Source organism: Montipora foliosa, chromosome 9 (assembly GCF_036669935.1).
Source record: "Montipora foliosa isolate CH-2021 chromosome 9, ASM3666993v2, whole genome shotgun sequence".
Taxonomy (NCBI): Eukaryota; Metazoa; Cnidaria; class Anthozoa; order Scleractinia; family Acroporidae; genus Montipora; species Montipora foliosa.
The window spans coordinates 8,300,740-8,323,346 of record NC_090877.1 but is presented as its reverse complement, the minus strand read 5'-3'; the positions used below and the strand labels follow the sequence as shown (position 1 = coordinate 8,323,346).

The 22,607-nt window shown below is 39.6% G+C and overlaps 2 protein-coding genes across 8 annotated transcripts in view; one reads left to right on the top strand and one right to left on the bottom strand.

Annotated features, from left to right (window-relative positions):
* Positions 1 to 16,759, bottom strand: part of LOC137970347 (intraflagellar transport protein 140 homolog) — a 30,200-nt gene extending 13,441 nt beyond the window's left edge. The window contains exons 1-18 of the mRNA XM_068816868.1: positions 16,060 to 16,759; positions 14,469 to 14,690; positions 13,715 to 13,839; positions 13,132 to 13,238; positions 12,776 to 12,951; positions 11,966 to 12,054; positions 11,680 to 11,783; positions 10,788 to 10,939; positions 10,308 to 10,400; positions 9,525 to 9,635; positions 9,193 to 9,271; positions 8,205 to 8,296; positions 6,986 to 7,113; positions 6,283 to 6,400; positions 5,246 to 5,527; positions 3,235 to 3,322; positions 2,516 to 2,559; positions 659 to 882 (exon numbers count right to left, since the gene is read on the bottom strand). Of these exons, the coding sequence (XP_068672969.1) occupies positions 659 to 882; positions 2,516 to 2,559; positions 3,235 to 3,322; positions 5,246 to 5,527; positions 6,283 to 6,400; positions 6,986 to 7,113; positions 8,205 to 8,296; positions 9,193 to 9,271; positions 9,525 to 9,635; positions 10,308 to 10,400; positions 10,788 to 10,939; positions 11,680 to 11,783; positions 11,966 to 12,054; positions 12,776 to 12,951; positions 13,132 to 13,238; positions 13,715 to 13,839; positions 14,469 to 14,690; positions 16,060 to 16,206 (2,381 nt within the window). The 5' untranslated portion in view covers positions 16,207 to 16,759. The remainder of the gene's footprint in view (positions 1 to 658; positions 883 to 2,515; positions 2,560 to 3,234; positions 3,323 to 5,245; positions 5,528 to 6,282; positions 6,401 to 6,985; positions 7,114 to 8,204; positions 8,297 to 9,192; positions 9,272 to 9,524; positions 9,636 to 10,307; positions 10,401 to 10,787; positions 10,940 to 11,679; positions 11,784 to 11,965; positions 12,055 to 12,775; positions 12,952 to 13,131; positions 13,239 to 13,714; positions 13,840 to 14,468; positions 14,691 to 16,059) is intronic.
* Positions 16,760 to 19,382: 2,623 nt separating this feature from the next.
* Positions 19,383 to 22,607, top strand: part of LOC137970718 (uncharacterized) — a 39,072-nt gene continuing 35,847 nt past the window's right edge. For 6 of the 7 annotated variants that reach the window (XM_068817259.1, XM_068817258.1, XM_068817255.1 and 3 more), the window contains exon 1: positions 19,390 to 19,569. In XM_068817259.1, the coding sequence (XP_068673360.1) occupies positions 19,525 to 19,569 (45 nt within the window). In that variant the 5' untranslated portion in view covers positions 19,390 to 19,524. Of the gene's footprint in view, positions 19,570 to 22,607 lie in introns of all 7 variants that reach the window. The other variant, XM_068817256.1, reaches the window with a different exon arrangement.

Below are 22,607 nucleotides of genomic sequence, written 5' to 3'. Positions count from 1 at the left end.
TTAATGGTTACGTGTTGTGCTTGCATCATGATGTGTTGAGATCTTCTTTTGACGTGCTGTGTTTACATTTTATGAGGTGAGGTTCTTTTATGACGTCGACTTTCTCCCTTTACGTGTTTACAAACACAGCACGTCAAAAGAAGACCTCAACATATCATGATGTAAACACAACACGAAACCAGCAAACCTCGTCATATAATGACAAAATCTCACAACATAATAATGATGCCACAGTACACTATGACAACTCTAAAACATCAAGACAAAACTTCAAGACCAAAAAAAAAAGGTTACATAAGAAAGTTATGGTTTTCCATTCGAGCATGACAAGAAAGGGAGCTCGTTACTTGCAAGGTCGTATTTTTATCCTGTAACAGGTGGATATGTGATAGAGAGTCTGAAATTGCATCTATTTGGACTGCGTTTTCTAAATCGAAATGAAAGGCTAGGGCTCATCAAAATAAACGAAGTTCATCAAGGCTTGACCAGCGATGATCACTTTCGCTTAGAATTACAAATAGTTTATCGCATAGTATCGAAATCTTAGTTGTCATGGAATTTCACGATTGTTAACACAAACCAAGCTTCGAGCAAACCCGGGCCTACATGCTAGCGAAACAACAGGTTTCAACCTGGAACAAGGATTAGAACAACGAACCTCTTTATGAGCTTGATGGCTTTAAAAGCTTCATCCATGTTACCAATGGCCGACAGATAACTGAAATTCATCATGGCCTTTCTGGCTTCCTCATCGGCATTTTCCAGTCCGATGAAATCTCTCATGGTGTGTTTGGTTACCATGTGATGTTTATCGGGCAGAGGAATGTTCGTTGAACCATAGGACGGCGGATTGGCCGGTGGTGGACCCTCCATTTCACTGCTCTGTGGATTTCAAACACAGCAGTAGCCTCAATAGCATGAAAAAAAAAATCAAAACGAATTATGGCTCTAAAATGAGGCTTGCAAAAAAACAGACCATAAGCGAACGATCCAATTTCATCAAGTGAAGCTATGATCCTCGCAATTATAAACGGAATTTTAGCAATTGCGTAGAGAAGCCTGAAAAATTCAGGATTTCAACGGGGTTTGAGCCTGTGACCTCGCGATACCGGTGCGACGCTCAAACCAACTGAGCTATGAAGCCGCTGATGTTGGGAGCTGGTCATTTGCGAGTTCATATGTTCCCGTGATGAATGAATCAACGAACGAAGTGATATACGGCACGAATCATAAGCCGTGTTCACACTCAACGTTGATTATGATCAACTGAAGTAAATAATTCAGGCTAACATACTCCATTCAATTTTATTCAATTTTGGTTCTGTTCACATCTGCGAAAATTCAAGTAAAATAGGCAGGGTAACCTCGCAATGTGAGACAAAATGGCGCCCTATCGCGTGGCTGCCACGATTATCATCACCATGCTTGAGGCGAGAAGAGAACCAAGGATAGCTTCCGAGAATAGCAGAAGACAAATCCAAATCTTCGCTCCATAAAGCGATTAGAAGTTTCGTCAGCTCATACCACCACGTGTTCGCCATTCTGTTCAATTACGCACTGTAATTACTTCAAACAACCTCAAGGGGTAGTTGTATAAAGTAATTATAATGCAATTCTCGGTTTTCACATGACGTCACGGCCGCCATGTTAGAGCCCCTAGACAAAGAAAGGGCGGCCATGTTGGAGCCCCGACCAAATCCTCTTTGAATTCAACTCTATTATTAAGCAAACTTTTCTTTTGTTTTCGTTGAAAAACATGGCTGTTGATCACGTGAGTGAAAACCATTAGGCCATTTCCGAGTTCATGTCTGCCTCCTCTTCAAAGCGAGTTTAAGTGCGAAGATTTTGTGATGGTAATTAGTTCTACTTTACATATGAATGAAAACTAATTTTCAGTAGAAAAACTTCGCACTTAGACTCGCTTTAAAGAGAAGGCAGACATGAACTCGGAAATGGTCTATTATACACCCTTTTAATAAGTCTAATTTATGCCGTTTTCCGCTAATGACGTCGAACTCTTGCTTTCAAATTTTATTTAGAAATGTACAAAGGCCTAAAACTTTTCCGATTTCTTTTCTTGTCTGAAGCCTTTGTACAACATTTCTGAATAAATTTTAAAAGCATGAGTTTGACGTCATTAGTGGAAAACAACATATATTAGACTTATTAAAAGGGTGTATATTAGTTGATATGAACCCATGTCATATTTAATTCGATTATAATTCGATCATAATCAAAGACTAATGTGAACACGGCTTTATACTGAACTGCGGATATGAAATCAAGTGAAATATGATCCTCGCATTTATGAACACAATTTTAGCAATTGCGTAGCCTTCTCAACGCAATTCCTAAAATTGCGTTGATAACTGCGAGGATCATAGCTTCACTTGATTTTAAATCCGCAGTTCAATATATGATTCATTTTATACATCATGTCGTTCGTTGATCCAATTTTACTTTCCATCTTAAATCTAAACTTTAGTGTGCACGTTTTCAGGCTGTTTGCACTTACTTTTTTCAGAAGGAAGAAGTACGGAACCTGAACTCCAAGTAAACCTGACAATATGAAACAGAAATTCGTTAACAGTGTGAACATGAAAAAATATATTTGTACCTTTTATTTCATAGCAAAATTACCCTTGTGGGTAAATTCATTACGAGCCCCGTGCATTACAAAATTGATTAGCTCGGCCGCTCTTCTCATAACTTGTCTGGCTGTTAAATGTTATTCTAAAGAAAACGTTCATTATGCCTGGTTGTAATAGTGTGTTTGCTCATGTGACCAGTTGCCACAGTTAATAATTATTCCCAAATGAATATTTCACTCCTCCAACATGACTGCTGTTTCTTAGTTTCAATCCTCGAACATGGACACCCTGAAGTTTAGACTTTCTCAAAGTCCGTTTTCGTGTGGTACGCGGCCGGGGGGATTCCGTCGTTCGCTTCGCTTGCTCACACTTGTGCCCACAAGTCGACTTGTTTGCAAGTCTACATGATGTTATGTGAAAACGCTCTATACCCCTATGGGGTAAGACCTCAGAAGAACCTCGGCCATCCCTCCAAAATTTAAGCTAACTAAGCGGTCTTTCTGCAGGCACCGAAAAGCATTGTATTTTTGGTCACTTGGGATTAGTCTTTATTTGGAGTTGTTTTGTTTGAAGTCTTTTGTCTCTTTTGTTTTATGTAATCTCTGCTCCAATAACTGCAGAAGGAACCAAACTAAGAACTCACTGAAATAAGCCGAGTCGATTGGAAAGAAGTCTTGTAGTAGGATTCCATTCTCTGGGGTGCTGAATAATGATATTACCAACACATCTCCCTTTTCACAAATTGAGAAAAGAAAAAAAAAAGTCAATAAATAGTCGCTGGGACCAATAATAACAAAAAAGAAGATTTACAAAATACTACTATTTACAAAAAATTGCTCGTTAAAAATAATATAAAAAAATTTAACAAGGAAAGTAACAATTCATATCATCAAACATCTTATTTTCATTGTAAAGTTTGTTTTAAAATCATTGTTCATGGTTCCTTAAATTAGCGAGAATCCAGAATAAAAGAATAGCCGTAACAATAATAGTAATACTAATACTACTACTGCTTCAATCTGCTGCTGCTGGTAATAATAATAATAATAATAATAATAAACGTTATTAAGGGTCTAAGTCTTCTCGCACTGGGGCACTAACAGGGGACACTGTAAATTGAAACCAATGCAAATCAAACGAATGGTTTTTTGAGGAGAGGAGAAAACCGGAGTCCTAGAAGAAAACCTCCCGGGGCAGAGTAGAGAAACAACAAACTCGACCAACAAATGACACCCAGTCTAGGAATTGAACCCGGGCCACATTGGTGGGAAGCGAGTACTCTCACCTCTGTACCAAGAAGTGGTGAGTATGACCAAATTAGGATTTGTAATCGCCCTATAGTTTGTGCAGCAGCACTAACTGTGCAAAAGAGAGTCGCCTGAAGGAGAAGAAGGAGAATGCAACTCTTCATTATAAATAACTAGAGAAGCTACCAAACCAGCTGTTGAATGGTCTTGTGACTAGATGGCTGGGGATGGTGTCGCAAATACCACCCAGAAACAACCAAGAACATGAGGAAAACTTAACTTCTCCACCCCTTGGAGGTTCCCCACTGACTAGTAAATTCGTCTGGCATTAGACAGATGAAAAAACTCTAAGTGGTTAGTTTATAGTAGGGAAAGGTTAAAGGGGACAGTTTTTAAGTGGACCTGTCCTGTTGTTAAAATAATGAGGGACACTAGTTGACACCTTAATACATCTCCCAAACCGACTAGCTTCAGTTGGTCAATGCTGGATAGAGCTATCCATCAAGGTTTCATTAGGAGTTAGCTCAGGACGTTGTCAGGGTTTGGCAAATAAATAATAAGGTAAGCAAAAAAGATGAAAACAGCCTGGCAAAGTCGTAGCAAAAGTGTGCACAAAACCGGCCAATTATTATTATTAACTTCTATTCCGGAGATATATGCTGTCACAACAAACTGAGTTATTCACTGGATAGTTATTCATTCAGCAGAGACAATGTAGCACAATCCATCCTTTGAAGAGCTAAGGCTTAAACCGGCCCCAAACAAGATGAAAATAGCGCGGCGTGCGGAGCCAATTTTCATGTGCATTTGCCGCTACGGAAATAGCTCAGAATATCAAACATGTTTGATATTTTCTTCGCCGCGAATTTTTCTGACGAAATTTTCGCCCGGTGAGCAGACACTGAACAAACTTAGCGCTAGGGACGATAATCTCTTGTCATCACTGCGCATGCCACTTCAGGGTTAAAAAGGCCCTTGGTGATGATGAAGGAGAGGATTTTTCTTAGGAGGGGGTGCACACCAAAGGAATGGCCTAGCTAACTAGTGGCGTTTATTATTATTATTATTTATTTATTTATTTATTTACTTTAAAGAAAACGACAAAACTTTTGAGTTTTGAGCATCTAGTCAGTGATAGGGCCTCTCACATTTTCAAAAACCTACAGAATTCTGAACATTGTCGTGCCCTGTGTTCAGTAGACTGTTTCCATATTTTAGATCACGCCTCTACGAGTTTTTATCTTAAGATAAAAGAGGCTATTCATATTCAAAGAGAACAACCTTCTTTGAATAAACAATTACATCATGTAAATCTAAAACTATCCTTTAAATTCTCACATCGTCACGTTTCATGTACATTCCGTTGGCTTAGGGTTAGGGTTTGCAATGCATCCTTTGTAGCCTTACCTCCTTGTTGTCATCCACGGCCTTAGCAGCATTGGCAGGTTTCCATCCAGGGATGTGTGAAGCCTCACAGACCAACAACTTGGGCTCTGTGGGGTCCCAGTATTGCAACTGAGGCCTCCTGCCAGCGATTTCTGCGGCCTGCTGTGCTTTGTTCGTTATATCAATACTTTCTTTGTCCTCTTCTTCTGCTCCTGACCCATGGCCGGTTGCAAAGTCGAATGACTGAAATGTGTCTGTCTCTATGTCCCAAACATATATTCTGGAATCCGGAGAGTTACTTGCCTGAAAGGGGCAAAGTGAATTGATCAGTGTTCCAGTCCTTGAACTAACAAAAAAAAAACCATTGCAATATAAAAGAAATATTCCAGCAATAAGGCAAGTCAATTTATTGTTAACCTGGAACATAGTAGTTTCATGACCTAGCTCCAATGAATTTCCTTTAGTTAAGAAGTAGTGCACATACACATGTACAGCTGTAAACTATTAGTCAGATCATCAGAGGCCTGGATCATCATACGCAGTCTGCTCGACTAATTTACAAACAATGCACCTTCATTTCTTTTTTAAGTGTGAGTCACGCCTTGTATTGTTAGTTTTCGTGGTGGAAAAGTTTGTAATTGTGACCCTCCCGTTTTGGTGGTAAACCTCCCATTTTTGGTGAATATTTACAGCCCCCCCGTTTTTGCTTAATATTCTCCTGGTTTTAGAAACTCTTCCAAGCCAAAAAAAAAAAGCAATGTTTCCTTTGTTTAACCAGTCACTTAAGCACTATTCTTTGCCATTTTTATGTGATTTCTCAACCATTTTTGACTCGCTTTGAAGAGGAGGCTGACATGAACTCGGGAATGGTCTAATGCTCCGGCGACGACCTTTTTGAGCAAACATTGTCCATTCAGGACCTAGATAAACGACCTCGTTTATCTTATTTCGACCTCCTTTATTTATATATTTATTTATTTATCCAAGGCCTACTTCACACGTTATATCTAATAAACACTTTTGGTTAATACAGTCATCCAACGCAAAGTTTGTCTAACCTTATCACACATGATGCTAACTTTGGTGCCACTGCAGTTGCACTTGACAGATTTGAGTTTACCTATCCCAGTAATACTATCTACCAGAGATTTTGGGCTGCAATGTTGTTTGGCTTCTCTGAAAACGAAAATTAACCATTATTGACAAATAAAAATCTTTTGTGGGTGGACTGCCTTCAATGGAGTCGAGACCTTGTGTCGTTAAAGGACTGTGGCACTAAGTTCAGCCAAATTTAGCAACTGTGAAATGGCAACCAAATCAAGGGAATTATAAAAATAAGGATGAAACGTTTGAATAAAACCACAAATGCAAAAGGAGGCAGTGATGGGAAAAATTAAAAAAGATTGAAAAGGATTGTGATTGGGGTTTTTGAAAACTGTTCAGCCAAACAGTTTCTTCAAAGTTTATCTCTGTTCTTTGTAGCTTAAAGTATGTTCGCTTCAAAGTCATATTTTTTTGTCATGAAGTTCTGAATTGTGCTGTTTGAAAACATTGACATTAATTTGCATGGCAAGTAGGGACAAGTAATGGTAAAACTACAAAAACTCAAAATGCATGCCATGACAAAGCCCTTTAAGTTGAACTCAACATATGTAATCAATATGAAAGCCTACAAACAGGATAAAATTCAAACAAAAACCTAAACAAGCCAGAATATGCAAATGTTTCAGTGACAATACTTTTGATGGCCACCGATCCTACCGTCTTGACAAATCCCAGACTTTGATATAACCCAGTGTAGTACCAGCAACAAGAAAGTTTCCACACACGTCTAACAGAAAAGGATCTCCCTCAGTTTCAGAGAACTGCAGAATCTGTTTAACTGTTCCCTGTGTGTAAAAAACAGACTGTGAAAATCTACCCTTGAAACCAAAATGACATGAACCTGTAGTAAAACACTGTTGTGCAGGAAAACACAAACCCACTCTCTTATCATAACTGTCTTGCATGGTATGCAAAGACAATAGGCCAATATGACAAAAAGACACCTTTCCTCAGTCTGCCCACATTCTATCTTTTTGCTAGAACATTGCCAATTTCTTCAAAAATAGGTGATTTTCAAGCAATCTCTTATGACTGAGGTGACATTGTGAAGTAACTAATGAAAGACCTTTTCAGATTTATCCACCTGAACCTGGCGGCCACGATGTAACCTGTAAGTAGGGTATAGTGGAGTTGTTGAGACACTCTTATACTTTAGAGTCGATTTCAAGCTCGGTGGCGCAAATGGCCCCCTCCCCCGCACCCCCGGGACAATGTTGTGTTTTTCTGTTTTCTACGAGCCTTGTCGACAGCGGTACAACATTGATTAGGGTGGGGGAGGGAGGGGTATCCCCGAAAAATACTTTCTGGACAAGTTTTCTTTGCAAGCAATGAATGTGTCATTACCAGTGTGCTCTGTTGGCAACTGTCTCAACTAATTTTGTCGCCAATTGCAGGTTCTTTTGCCATAAATTGTACAATGAGCAGGGTCAAGAATTTTGTTCCTTATACAAAAAACATCATTATAGAGCAACTAGACTTTTGTATGACCTTGAAAACAAACATAAAAACAGAACGCAAACAAAAATGCAAAACATTTAATTGGCTTATCGAACAAAAACAAACAAGTGCAAATTTTCATTGGCTTAGCGAACACGGATGCAAACAATGTCATCTCCCCATGGAAATTCCTTGACAGTTTCTCTTTGATGTCATTTAAAATGCAGTAATGTAATTGGGAAATTGAACTGTTTACTGTCCATATTAGGAGTTTCCTTGGCGGGAATAAGGAGAAGGTTTGTTTTAATCTAGCCAAACATTGGTCCGTGAAACAAATTGCGAACACTTTTTCAAGGTTATACGAAAGTCGCTCTGTAGCGGTTCAATGAATCAGGATTCCTCTGTGTGACCTAATCAGATTACAAGATACATGAAGTACCTGAAATGTTCGGACATGAATCTTTCCTGGTTCAACTGTGTAAGCACTCTGCTCATGAACTACAACAACTGGGGAATCCGAATTAAAAGATCCTGTAGAAGAAGAAGACAAGGCTAATGTCCTACAAAGTTTGACAATGGAATTAACATCTCTGGTTAATTTTGAAGTTGAAGTCAAGAGAGGGAAAGAAGCCTGAAGGCTGTGTTGGACTTGAACAAAGAGAGTAAACATAATAACCCCATAATTCATGACTGCCAAGCAAGGTCACATCTGATTTCTGAGTCAGCACAAAACTGACATTGTTTTCCACAGGGATTGACTGTTTCAACTACAAAACCAGAAAAACACTTCAACTCCTTTTGGCTGATGTGCAGGAACTCCTGTGAATAGCCATCTTGATCTTCACAAACAGATGGAGTCCTGCCTGGGGATGCTATTCATTGGTTTTCAATCATTTCAACCAATTTCGCAGCTGGCTGAAAAACTTGATCCCCAAACGTGCCATTACTGCACACACAATAAAAAAAAACTGAAGCAACCCAAGCAACATCCCAATTGAATACAACCTTGATATTTATCAACACTCAGCTGGAGGGAGGGGAGGTACACTGTATTGTACAAATGCCTTCGCTGCAAGGGGGGTAAGACCCAGCATGAATGTAGCCTGCGTAGCTCGCAGGAGTTTTTATTACACAGTATTTAAACATGCAGGGGTAAATTGATGGTTGCTTTGTTATTTTGGCCACAGTGGAAATCCCACCTTCCAAATTTGCTGTAATTTTTGAATGCCACCCACTTTGTCACCTTGCCAGTCACAGCCCACTCGTGGCCAAAACCATCAAACTTGTGAGTGTTGAAATAAACCCATGTGTGCTGAGCAGTGTTGCCTTGGGTTAAACCAAAGTTACTAATATTTGGCACTCCCTTTTGAGTCACTTTTTAATTATAACTTAACAACATATTGCACTGGTAGGTGCCGCCTACTCACCCTCGGCTCGGACCATGCTTTTGTCACTTGCCACCTCATATACCACCACTCTTTTTCCATTCCATATTGCGGTGTGTGTCTGTTATCAGAAAAAAACAAAACCCAAGACAACAATGAACAATAAAAATAAAAATAAGAAGTATCCTCCTACCTAACAGGAACAGTGAGGTGGAGTTTTTTTTGATAAAAATAAATTTACTGAAATCACAAATGAGCCATGAATCAATTGACAATCACAACAGCTTGGTATGTGTACTTGTGAAAGCTGTGCTTGACAATGATCTTAAAGGTCGTGGCGGTGGCAAAGATGATAATGACAACTAGTAAATTACCTTTGTCACATAGACACCTTTGATATGAACATCCGTTTTCAAATCCTGTTGATAATCTGTTACAAAGTTTTCAATAGCCAACTGACTTGGCGAAACTTGCACAGCTGCAATCTACAAGCACAAAGGAAACAAGAAGAAAAACATAATTACAGTAACTATGTACTCACTAGTTCCTACATGTACTTCCATTTATCCCACCTTGCATGATTTGTATGATGTACAGTAGTTGCACAAATCCTGTCGGGTTCTTTTAATGACATTTTCAAAATCAAATCCTCAAAGGCAAGTCCTTGCACCATGATTAGATAAAATTAATTAATGTAATACAAATCATTGTCAGTATGACCAGGCCCAATTAAGTGGAAGTAGCTGGTAACATTAATAATTTTTTAATAGCGTTTAGCTACGAGTTAGCATGAAATCCCAAAATGCTACAGATCATTCTAGACTCTGCTATAGCCTCTTGTCTGCTTGAAAAGTACTTTTATTGATTATGGAAAGTAATAATTATAATTAGTTTTTTGTGTGTAAAACATTCATGATGCTAATTTCAACTCAATCTCACATCAAAATGAATGCCAAACTCAAATTGGGCTCCACAATTGGGGATTAAAGGGGTAGAACCACTTTCTTACAAAGAGTGAGAGGGGTGGAACTATTTTGAGCTACAATGTCTACTCATCTCAGAGCGATGCACAACAATAACCCTTATGCACACCACCATTATTTACATTAACTTCCTACCCTCCACCTGCAAAGTACAAGGAGTCCCAGAAAACTTACTTCACTGTTGTAGTGTGCATTCATTACTTGTTCACTTAGAATAATCACAGTTTCTTCACTATTGACAGCAAGAAGGCCTTTGCTTCCAGCCCACTGAAAGAAAAGTAAATTACAGTAACTGTTATGAAGAAGAGATGTGTGCACTGTTGAGGACTCGCATATCCAAGTACTGCTAATGCAACTCAATACTAGTAGTTTAGAATATTACCAGAAATATTACCAGAAACCAAGGCCTGTCAAAGCTGAGCCAGAAAAAACATTTCTATGAAATATGCCCTAATTGCATTTTAATCACAACATAAGAGAAATTTGGATTGAAAGAATGAAAAATTTATTCACACTGTGAACCCATAAAGTGATACAGCATTTGATAAAACACACTTTCCCTTTATCTTTTTTTCTATTTCTTTCTATCTTTTGTGTTGTAGCATTGTATCCCACCTGTACTTTTGAAATATGCCACACATCACAGCATCTCACCTGTATTTGGGACAGTTCTGATTCACCCTCAAGTACAGCTGGTGACTGCAGTTCCCATTTCTCCTGACCTTCTGCCTCTTTCTTTTGGGGTTTAGACACTACATGTTTCCACATGGCTACTTTCCCCTTGTTTGTCCCACCAGCAAGGATTCCTAAAAAAATGTAACATGTCCATGCAGTTAACAACTGCGTCGCTAAGTGGAGGCTGGGTGCCCGAGACATCCTGGAGCTTCCACTATTGGCAGCCAGCTCCAAGATGAGACTGTACCCATGGCTGACAAAACCTGACAACCCAGCCATGAGCCCCCACACAGCAGAAAAAAGATAGGCACCCGTCAGAGTGATAAAGAGTGGAAAGTAGAGGGGTGGGGGAGAGGGAAAAAACCACCAAACGCTCCACACAACATGCTCCTACCTCCTTCCACATGAAGCACAAGGAATCTGGCGCATAAGCAAATGTAACAAAACCACTGACAAAAACTGACCACACCCACTCCAAGTTGTTAACTCTGTTAAAGTTTAAATGAAACCACAACTCCTACATTATCAATCTCTTCAATCTGTTTCTCTCCACTGATTCAATATGGTATGGCATATGCAGAAGCCTTGAGTGGGGCTCAGGACTCATGGAAATTTCAATGCACAGGAAAGTATTCAATTTCAGTCCAGGGGCCAATGCTCTCACTACTTCAACATCCGTGCTCCTCCTCGGCCTACAACATGGGGTACTCCAAATTGGTAACCCAAGGGATTAAGCCACCCCAACTGGGCTTAACTTCAGTTAACAAAGGGAACTATTTCTTCATTAATAATAATGTTATTGTTTTAGCTTATGTTCTATCTATCAAGCTTGTGCAATATCTCAAGCTAAAAGTTTCTTACATGACCTTACCTTTAACTTTGTTGTATGATATGCAGTTAACAACTTCACCACTTTCAAATCCACTTCCATCAACTGACAAAACATAGTTGTCATTCTGTTCAAGATTCCACATCCTGGGTGAAAACATCACACACCAAGTAAGTTTGATGATCACTTACACCAAATCATTGACAGTTCCTCTTCAAAACTTCTTACAAAATGTACACTGTAACAAGCACAGATCAAAACATTGCTATGGATCTGAGATTGTAAGAAGGGAGAGCTAGAGACTCAAGGTACAAGAATCCACTCTTACCTTACAACATTTTCCCCTGATGCCGTCGCCAGAACTTGTCTCCCAGCCCAGATTATTTGACTTTTAGCTGGCTGGCCACTAAGCTTTACCTGAAGAGGAACATAACTGTTAGAATAATAGTTGCTTATATGTTATAACATATTTTAATTAAGTTAAAAGCTTATATCAACAAGGACAACAGTACACCCTTGGCCCCACCAATCTATCCTGAAGTGCTCTGTTATGTTGGCTTTTATGCCAATAGCTTCTCTCTCATATATAAATTATACATCTCACAACTAGCTAATTTAAGTTATGAAATATTGCTCACTTGCTCATGGTACACTACAAGTAGAAGGTCTTAATTTGTATCTTGCTAACCTCGCTTTCTCTGTCTTTGCAGAAGATTGCAAGACCTTGTTTTTATCACTCTATGTAACAGGTGTTTTCCTTTATCACCTTTTAATCTTTAAACTCTTATTAACCCAATGACTCCTCGGAGTGAAACTTATCAGATTTTACTCTGTCTAACGCAAGATGATTTTACTCATCACCTGGGGCGTCCTGTGGTGCCCAAAGAGTGAATGGGTTAATAATGCACTGTGGTCTCAGAAAGGTCCTTAAAGGAACACAGCTCCTAAGCCAGATGTCATTATCTGGGAGTTGATATTGACAAGGGAGGAAAACCAGAGCACCCAGAGAAAGACCCTTGAATCACATTGAGATCAACTGGAAGTCAGCCCACATACAATTACTGCACTGGTGGGAAGCTAAAAGGGTACAGTTGATGACCACTTTTCCATCCTGACTGCCTTTTTGTCCTTCACATACCTTTGCAGATTCAGATATTGTGCCATCATGAGCCACTTTCAGTTGTGACAGAACTAATCCATCTGTAACCACAACAATCATGTCCCTTCCTTCACCATACAGCAAAAATCTGACAGCACTGTCTGCTGTAAAACACTGCGTAGAACGGCCCTTATCATCAACAAAGCATACTGAGCCTATGGTCACACAAGAATAAAGATTGTGTTTCAGGACACCTATTGTTCTCAAAAGGATCCCAGTCTTTGAAACATGACAAAAATGAAACTCTTACATTCACAACTATGCTGGCCATTTACCTTACAACATACATGTATAACCAAGAGGGTGGGCATAATATTGAATATTCTTAAACTCACCATTTGCTGCACCAAAGAAGAAGGAATAATCACTTGATGACGAGCTTCCTTTGTTACTTTTCCGCCAACTTAGTGTGTCTAGTGCAGCTTCATCCCCAGCAAGTTCACTGCAATAACAAATTTTGTGATACACTCAACAAATTCTGATTGGGAAAGAGAAGAATAATAATACATAAATTAAATTAATTAAAATAAATAAATCATTAATTAATTAATATTCAAATGTTACTAATGGCGCTGCAAAGAGTACTAGATTAAGTTGATAGGGCAACCATATGCACAAAGCTACAAACTTGGAAGGAACACACACTCTTCAAATTCATGTTTTATAATTCTCAAATTGGACCCAACCAGGGCTTCCTTAATAAACTCTGCATTAACATTTAAGTTGAGTCAATGTTGAGTGCTTGATACAAGTATCCTAAACTTAGCTTTAGTATCACCCCTAACAAATACGGCACAATTTGATCTTGCCTGGGAATCTTTATTCTTCAATATGCTTTATCACCAAGTAAGCCAGTAAATAGCAGCATACTAGAGTAGAAATTTGATTTTGTTTATAAGGGTTTCATTTAATACTCACTATTCGGGAGATGAAGATGGCTTGAACACACAAGCTGTTACAGGAGACGAGACATCATGTTGATACAAAGGTGTTTGCTGAAGACGCCCTTTCTGATCTACTTTCCAGATGGCCAAAATCCCAGCCTGGATAATGGTAATAATACATCAGGCCACAGTATAGTGTTGTCCAAAAGGTGAATAACATTATCCACTGGATTGTGATTTATCCAGCAGGTAGTGCTATCCATCGTTTGAACAACTGGGGCCAGAAGAATAATGATAATGATAAAACAGGATCTTAGGGCCAATAAAACAAAATAAAATAGTACAAACAAGACAAGGCAAAGTCCCATATCAGCTCTGGAGGCACAAATGGCCACAGCTTATCCCGGTTTCTGTAGTGTGAGGAACTGACAGTAATAATATGACTTCCCCACTGAAAAAGGTATTAGGATAATTTTATCCCAGGGCTACCACAGCAGTACATTGCCACTACCCATCCCAGCAAAGGGAGACAGTGTGGATCAAGTGTCTTCAGTCCAAGGAGACAATACAGTGACAGAGCTAAAGACCTACAGTAAGGAGTCTAGAGTCTTGTGTAATACTCCACCACAATGGCTATATGCAGTAAAACATCATACCCCCACTAAAATTTAATACAAGAAACACTCATATGACACTGACTGATATGCAATAACCTAAGAGGAAGTAACCTTTATCCTACGCAAGAGAGGGTCAGGCAAAACATAGTAATTTTAACTTTCTTCACCAACCTCATCAGAAGTGACAAGTCGGTTTCCATTATTACTCCACTGGATGACTTTTAAAGAGGACTGATGAATGGATCCAGCCTCGTGTAATTCACGGTCATGCTCATTCCAAATTAACACATCACCACTTTGCCAGCCAATTGCAAGAATCTTTCTGACAGGATGCCATGTAATTGCTGTTACTAAGCTAGACCTCTGGATAGATGACTCTTCAACTAATTCTCCCTATTACGTATAAAGCAAATATGGAGTGAAATGTTCTAATTAGAACTGCTTACTAAGAACAAAGGGAGTTTGCCCTCATTTTGCCTAAATCAGTCATTTTCCCTTATCTCCCATAATACTGGTATGTACGTCGTTATGGCAGCCATGTTGGATGGCAAGAACAATAACCTGTCTCTCTGCTCGGAACAAAACTTTTATTATGCAAATTTTGTGAAAAGAAATTGTATTGTATACCATCCAACATTGCCGCCTTGTCACGTGGGTGAAAACCAAGAAATAGTGCCCATCAAAATGAAACTGTAATTGAAAGTTTTGAGTGGTTTTGACCTAAAGAGCCACCTTCAGTTCAAGAGATAAAAGTCTTGTATCCGTAAAATATATAATGTCCAATGGTGATGTGGCAAGACAGTTCAAAATTAGGATTTCAGTCAATATCCTATGTTACTTAGGATGATTTTCTTTTGTCAGAACTGGCTGGACAGACCCATCAGTTTGCAGTGAAAAGGCAACAAGTTTAAGGAACACTTGCATGATCATCCGTCACATTCTTCTGAAGGAGTTTATAATCAAAGTGTGTAATTTGAAGGCATTGTAGAGTAACTAGTCCTTCAAAATACCCAGTCTGGCCGGTTAGTTCTATCAAATGGAAAGTGTCCTTTAATAGTTATCTCATATGGTTTATAGTCCTTGAGGTGCGTTATTTAACATATTGGTAACTCCTGAAGAGTTGTCTACAAGTCTCCTGTAAGCCAACATGTGTGATTTGTTACATTTCAGTTGGAGGGCACACAGGGTTTCAATACTCTAATCTACATATTCCAGCACTCGGCAAAGTCCCTTTTTGACTTATCGCTGCTTCTGCTTAGGTGGCCTCATACACCATAAGCCTTTTAAGAGACATCACCGCCAAGCCGGCCACTTCTGCCGGAGAGAACAGGAAAGCCACAACATGACTTCATCCCCTACTCTTCTCAAACAGTGTGTTCTGATTTTAACGTCCTACAGGGAACTTATGAACATAGAAGATATTTGTGAGAAGGGGCATACGGTTTATAGTCTTCATCTGAGAAGATTTGAAAGTCTAACCATTTGCAGATGAAATTACAAAGGCAGCACTTTCTTCTCCGTTATTTTAAGATCCTGAGTGTTGATCCGACTGGGGTTTGAACCCGCAACCTCCCACATGACAGCCCGATGCTCGACCAACTGAGCCACTGGTGTGCAGTGGCTGTCTTTGAACCAAATTGGTTAAAGGATACTTCATTGGGACATTTTAATGGTAAAAACCTATTAGAAGAGCTGTGTTTGCACACCCCCAACCACGAGGGTGTTTAAAAAACTGCAGATAGGTTCATTAGGATAACCATACCTCATCAAGGTAGAAGTTTACTGAACCTCCGACATCAGGCTCGTTTTTCGAAGCAACTGCTAACAGATGGTAGCTGCTGTGCCAGGCTATATCAGTTTGAAGTGCAACTGAAGGCGACTGAATCTTATGGTCAAAGTAAACAGCCATACTCACAAGACAAACGCGCGCGTCAACGCAAAACCAGTTAGGTTTTCTTCATGAGTTCATTTTTGATCCACGATGTTTGTATTCTGAACAAAACTGAAGTTGCATTTAAACAGAAAAACTTGGGAACCCCCGACGTTTAACCTTCGCTTTTTTGTTGTTTGATAACAAATCTCGTCTCTGCAGGAGGACGAAATTAACCAAAGATCTGGACAACAAGCGAGACGTGTTATATCCTCTCGTCCTCGGAGAACAGTCCTTTACGAATAAAGTCTCCCAGAAGGAGGAAAATCAAAGACGACGACGATAGTAAAGTATAAGTAACAGACCAATTCAAATGTTGTCAGGCCTGTGATATTGGCAGTAGTCAGGACGAAACCTCAGGAAATCACCTGTTTCTATAAACCTTGTGACTTGACCAGTTCCCAAGAAATGATTTCTTTTCGTTAAATCACTCACTGTGCTTGTCAAAAAGCGAATATTTCCAGTCAATCTCCACCATATTTGCGACGAAAAAAGAACAGAACTCGTTTAGATAAAAGCCCGGATATGCTATATTTTTGTTTGTACGGCCGCTGACTAGTGCCTAGCAACCACCAGGTCCCAGGGCCCGTTTGTTCGAAAGCCGATTAACTTAATCCAGGATTAGCGTAAACTTTTGTTTCAAGTTTTTAACTTTTTGGTGAAAGTTTCTTTTGTTTATTTTTACTGGGTTGCCAAACCCAGTCGGAAAATGGGTAGATTTCCGTTTTATTTTTTTTAGTATTTTTTTTCCGTGTCGGTAAAAGTCTTGCCTGTCACTCCCCTGCTAAGTGGTGTCTTTGTGCATAGAGTCTTCTGTGCGTATTTTGTTAGGTTTGAGGAGGCTGGGGTAATGCGTAGCTTGCTCTGCACAATTAACCTGTAATGGCGTCGAAAGTCATTGTAACGCGAATGGCTTTTTAGTACATCTTTAAAGAAAATATACCCACATGGAGCTCAAGAATGGAACGTCAAGACAGGCGGTGAAACATAAAGATCTGAAATCTTAAAAAAGCGACGAGTAATGGACTTCGACAGCGTGAATCTTTCGCCCGTCGAGCCGAAATCAAAATATGCTGTACTTCTAATATTTCGCCAAGGTGGTGTTACGTACAGCACTGAAACCAAATGGAAATTTCTCTGGTAACTTACGGGTTCAACAAAGACAGAGAAGGAATCGAACACCACAAGTAGATCTGTGATCTCTGTTGTGTGTCTCACAGTGTTTACTGAAGTTGCATCTATTTAAAGTTTGCCTGTTTGTCTGGCAAGTAACATTCATTTTGTACTCAACTCTGCAAAGGTTAAGAAAAACTGTAAATGTGACAGGGAAAAATTATTTGAATGAAAGCTTGTTGTCTCTTTTGTGCTTTATTATTTACGGTCAAGGTTCTTTCGAAAAGGGTTGAATGTAGTCTCCTTCGCAGCCGTTTTTGGATGTCACGCAACGCTCCCCCTAAAACAAAATGTGCTCACTATTTTGACTATTTAGATGTTACACTGTAATAGGTTTGGAAAGCTCTCCAAAAACACCCTTTATTTCTTCTTTACTTGCTTATATCTTAAAAATGAACTCGGTGACCCCCACTTTTTACTGTAGAATAGTAATTAGCAATTTGAGATAGAACTGTCAGCAAAGTTTAAAAAAATTATTGGGAGCCAATTCAGAGCTACCTTCATTTTTCAAATATTGTAAGGTAGCCCTGAATTGGCTCCCAATAATTTTTTTTTTGAGGGGAGGGGCGGTCTGTACACAGGCTAGCCTCGGATTTATGTGAGGGAGGCTGTGATTGGCTGAAAAAGGGAAAGGAATGTGGTTCGGTTCTTTGGGGGGAGCGTTGCGTGACATCCAAAAAAACGGCTGCGAAGGAGACTACGCGAGTCGACTTGTCTCGCTTGCAAAGTCGCGCCAAAAAGGGGATGACGTCATTCGCAAGCCCTGAACTTGATGGCGCAATCCGACGAAAACAGTCGAACATGTTTGTCTCTACGAAATCGAAAGAGGAAATTTGTTAACTTTGTGCTAAAGGTATCAGAAACAATGATGAAATAAAAGGAAAGCTTTTTTTCAATCTCGAGTCGCCGCTTGGAAAGGAGATCGCCAGTGGTATTTTCTGGACCAACACTTGTGCCGTGATTTGTGCTGATAGAAACGAAAGACTAATATATTCGAAAGAGTAGCAAGTAACGGAAAGCTTCTAATCGTCAAGAAAGTCAATTGATTTCACTCATGAAAGATCAGGTACGCTTCAGGTGTAGGAGACGTACTAGACCGGGATTAAAAGATACATCTTAATGAAAGTTAAGCTTATCATTTAGCGCTGCAATGACTCTCGTCGATGAATACACATGAATTTCAAAAATTTTGTTCCATTCGACGAAAAATGTGTTGATAGTCGTTGAGAATCACCTCGGGACTTCCAGACACCCGTTTATACTTAAGATTTTAATTGTGTTGTCTCCTAAATAGCGACCGGCTAGAGACCAAATCTTTCGTGAGTGAAATCAGTGGAAGAATTACGAAGACGATAATTTGCATTGCCACCCGCTACAAGTAAACGACCAAAAGCGTACGGGACTAGTTCAAAGGTCAGACTTTTCCCAGCTATGGTTGGAGAAGACACAAACAGATCTATGCAAGACAGATATTCTTCAATTATTTTCCTCTGATGGTCGCGTAATTTAGAATGTCCGGTGGCATTAGTAGCATGTTTGAAAATCACGCTTCACTGCGTGTGGCAAATTTTGATTGACAACTCTATCCCCTGGGGTCCACGAGGACTACTCTGATTGGCCTAGCTCAGCGACCCGTTTTTGCGCCAATCAAGTATGAAAAGTCCTTCGTTCCGCGCGTATCTAGACGAAGGACTTTTCGAAAGTCTAAGAATTACCCCTGCAGTTTGGAAGTAGTCTGGTAAGAACTTGTCCCCAGGGGCTCTTCTCGCCCTACTAAGCTTGTCTTCGTCGCCATTTTCTTTTGCCGGTTTAGACTTTAACCCTTGTCTCCGCGATGTGCCGCTGGGTCTCCGAGGATGCATTCAACTGTGCGTATACACCTTATTCCAAAAGGCCGTCATTTTTATTCAAATAAGCCCTGGATGCCTCGTTCTTAAGCTTAAAATTCAAAAGAATATTTTATCTTGAACGAGGCAATTTGTATCCGCATAAATCAGCGGCCATTTTGGAATAAGGTGTATGAGGCTAAACTGATATCGATCGTTGACCATTTAGCATTTTATTAGAAAGCAAATCTTGAAGGACCCCTCTTGAAGGTCCAGCTCGCTGCATTGATTTCTGAAGATGCTGGTGTTTTTTCTTCGTCACCTTGCAATTTTTAAACCAACGGTAAGATTTGGTTGCTCTTAATTAAGAATATAATTTTCCTACGTACTGTTTAAATGCTTACCCTTCAAAAGAGTTTCTGGTTTTCCATGAACGTATGCGCCACTTAAGGGGCAAACCACAGATATAGATACGACCCAACATTTATTTTGCTACCTCAGTCAGGAAATAATAGTAGCTACTTGTCATTTCTACCAGCTAACGCGCGCGGCTGTCAAAATTCAACTGGTATTTTCATTCTTGGTTTGTGAAAAAGGAAGGTAACTGAGGGCAAACTTATCGTTTTAACTATCATTGTGTCTCCTATCCGAGGTGCGAGAAAAATTTGTTGAGCTAGACTTGAATGTGAAGGCATTCTTACCTGTCAGAATGATTGTAAAGTACAAAATTTAGTGGGTGCGGTTCAGTTGACAGCGTTTCGATCATGGAAAGTCAGCTGGAAAGTGACGATATAGCCTACCATTTAAGTTTTCTCTCTATAGCAAAGGCCCTTTTAATGGCAGGTGTCCACTCTTTGACCTGAAGTTATGATATATTTAGAAAATTTGGGCAAGAACTTCTGAGAGTTTTCGCTTCAATGGTTTCACAATGGCCGCCGATTGCGCGCTGCATTTGCATAAAGTAAATCTGTCTCCTAGGCTTTGCCTTCGAAATTTTTAAATTTCTCAAATTAGATTGCGGATGGGAATGATGGAAATCTCTAATAGTACATGTTTTAAGGAGCTTTCATAACGTTTTCTGATTCTTTTTCGAGAATCTAAGTTCGTTCTGACCTTTGATCACACTTACATCCAAAGTGAACAAGTCAGCAAATTTGCTAATCGGTTTTTGTGAGCTGTTCCTTCACTTAAGAATGGGGCAAAGTGAGATGCTACGAAAAGTTTGAAGTCCCACAACACGCTCCCTAGCATGTAATCAATCTCCTTTGCCATCGTGTTCCAAGCTTTCAGGAAGAATAAATTGAACTCCATACAATTCATTTACGTAGTTACTAAAACATGGAACGACCTAAAACCGCCTACAATCACCTACAAGCAACCACCTACAACCACCTCAAAAAAAGTCTACAACCACCTCAAAAATATCAGCAACCGCCAGAACCACCTCAAAAACATCTACAACCACTCACAAAGAATCGAATACCATCTAAAACAAACCATAATTGTGTAAAATAAGCGAGACGACAATATGTGGTTACCATTTAGCCAAAAAATCCGGATGGAATGATCGTGGCATAAAGCCGGTAAGCGATTTTCCGAGGCGCTTTACTTTGCATTTCATCCTGTAAACCGCGCTAAAATCGTGAGAAAGGGCCTGAAAACGGAATTCCCGAATTCCGGGAAATAAAGTGGCATCGCCGGTTGTAGGTGGTTGTTGATATTTTTGAGGTGGGCTGTAGATGGTTGTCGATATTTTTTTTGAGATGGTTGTAGGTGGTTGTACACGATTGTAGATAGTTGTAGCTGGTTGTAGGTGGTTTTAGGTCGTTCCATGTTATAGTAACTACGAATTCATTTACCCATTCATTTACACAAAATTTCTGGTTGCTATAGTTTGCTGTATTTTTCTCCTCTGTATTATTTGCTGCAGGGTTCTCCTTATCAGGCGGTAACCGGTAAAATTTACCGCTTGTAAGAGCACTTATCATTACCGCCTGCAAACACTCAGAAGTCGCTTATCCTTTGCAGAACCTCCAACATTAACCAATTGCTTTACCGGTTTGAAAAGGTGCCATACCTGTTGCGCTGAAAACTAGGAAGAACTCTGTTTGCTTAAGTTAAAATTCATTTATCTATTCGTAAATTAATTAAACAACATTCCATTTTGACAAAAAGGGGATTTCTGACTATTTCTAGCTGCTATTGTTTGCTGTATTTTTGTTCTACTACATTAAATGCTTAAATTTAGAAGCAAAAGCATAACTATCAGTTTTAGTGCTAGAAAGTTTGTGAACGATGTGTCAAAGCAATATATTTACTGTTTATTCACTTTGCTGATACTAAAAGTGGTCTCTCGAAGTCTAGAGGTTACTATTCCTGGCAAGTGCCTTCTTCATCTTTGTACTTTCTTCTTATGTAAATGATTATGCAATAGGGATTTCATTTAAAATTGTCTGATTGTCAAGATTGCATGGACAAAGACAAGTCATTGCACTTTGAAACTGGTTAGTTAACCAAGCTTTTGAGAAAGATAAGCAAACGTGCCGTTTTAAACTTTTTGTCACGCAGGCAAGCAAAGTCCACGAGTCCGCACGTGATCCCGAGAAGGCACGGCGGCGGGAAAAAAAAGAGAACAAAAACCTACAACAAAGAAATTTGTCGGGTTTCACAACGATTCCCCTCTATCCCCTCTATTAACTATGCACAAACGTAGAAAGCAATCAACTATGAATGGTGATGTTGGACAAAACTGTTTTTTGAATGTGTCGCATGTCAGTTTTTGGGCCAAAGTACAAGCCAATTGGTCACTTTGCATGTCATTGGCCTTGGGTGCAAGTTAAGGAAACTTTGGTGCTGCGTCGGTGGGGAAGTTGTATACAAAAATTTGGTTTTATCAACGGAGTTGATAATGTAAATTGGCCACCGTACAGAGATTCTAAAAGCTGACGTTTCGAGCGTTGGCCCTTCGTCAAAGCGAATCGAGGAATTGTGGGTTACGTGTTGTTTTTATGGTAGAGTAGGAGCTACGCTATTGGTGGTAACGTGACAACGTGAAAAAGAGGTCTATTGGGTGCAATAGACCTCTTTACCGTTGTGTGAGTAGTTACCAGGCCTTTAAATGAAAGTGGGACTGGTTTTGACCTTGTTATGATACAGACCTCCCTCCTTTTCTTATGTTAATGTTGTTGTCATGCTAATTAGTAAGAATTTAAATAAGAAAAGCAGTGAGGTTTCTATAAAAACAAGGTCAACTCCAGCCTCACTGTCATTCATAGGCCAGGTAACTAAGCACACAACTGTAAAATGGACTATTGAATATAGCAGGTTACATGTTTTCTGGCTAAAGTTCATTCCCTCGGTTTGCATGTTGATGGGCGAACA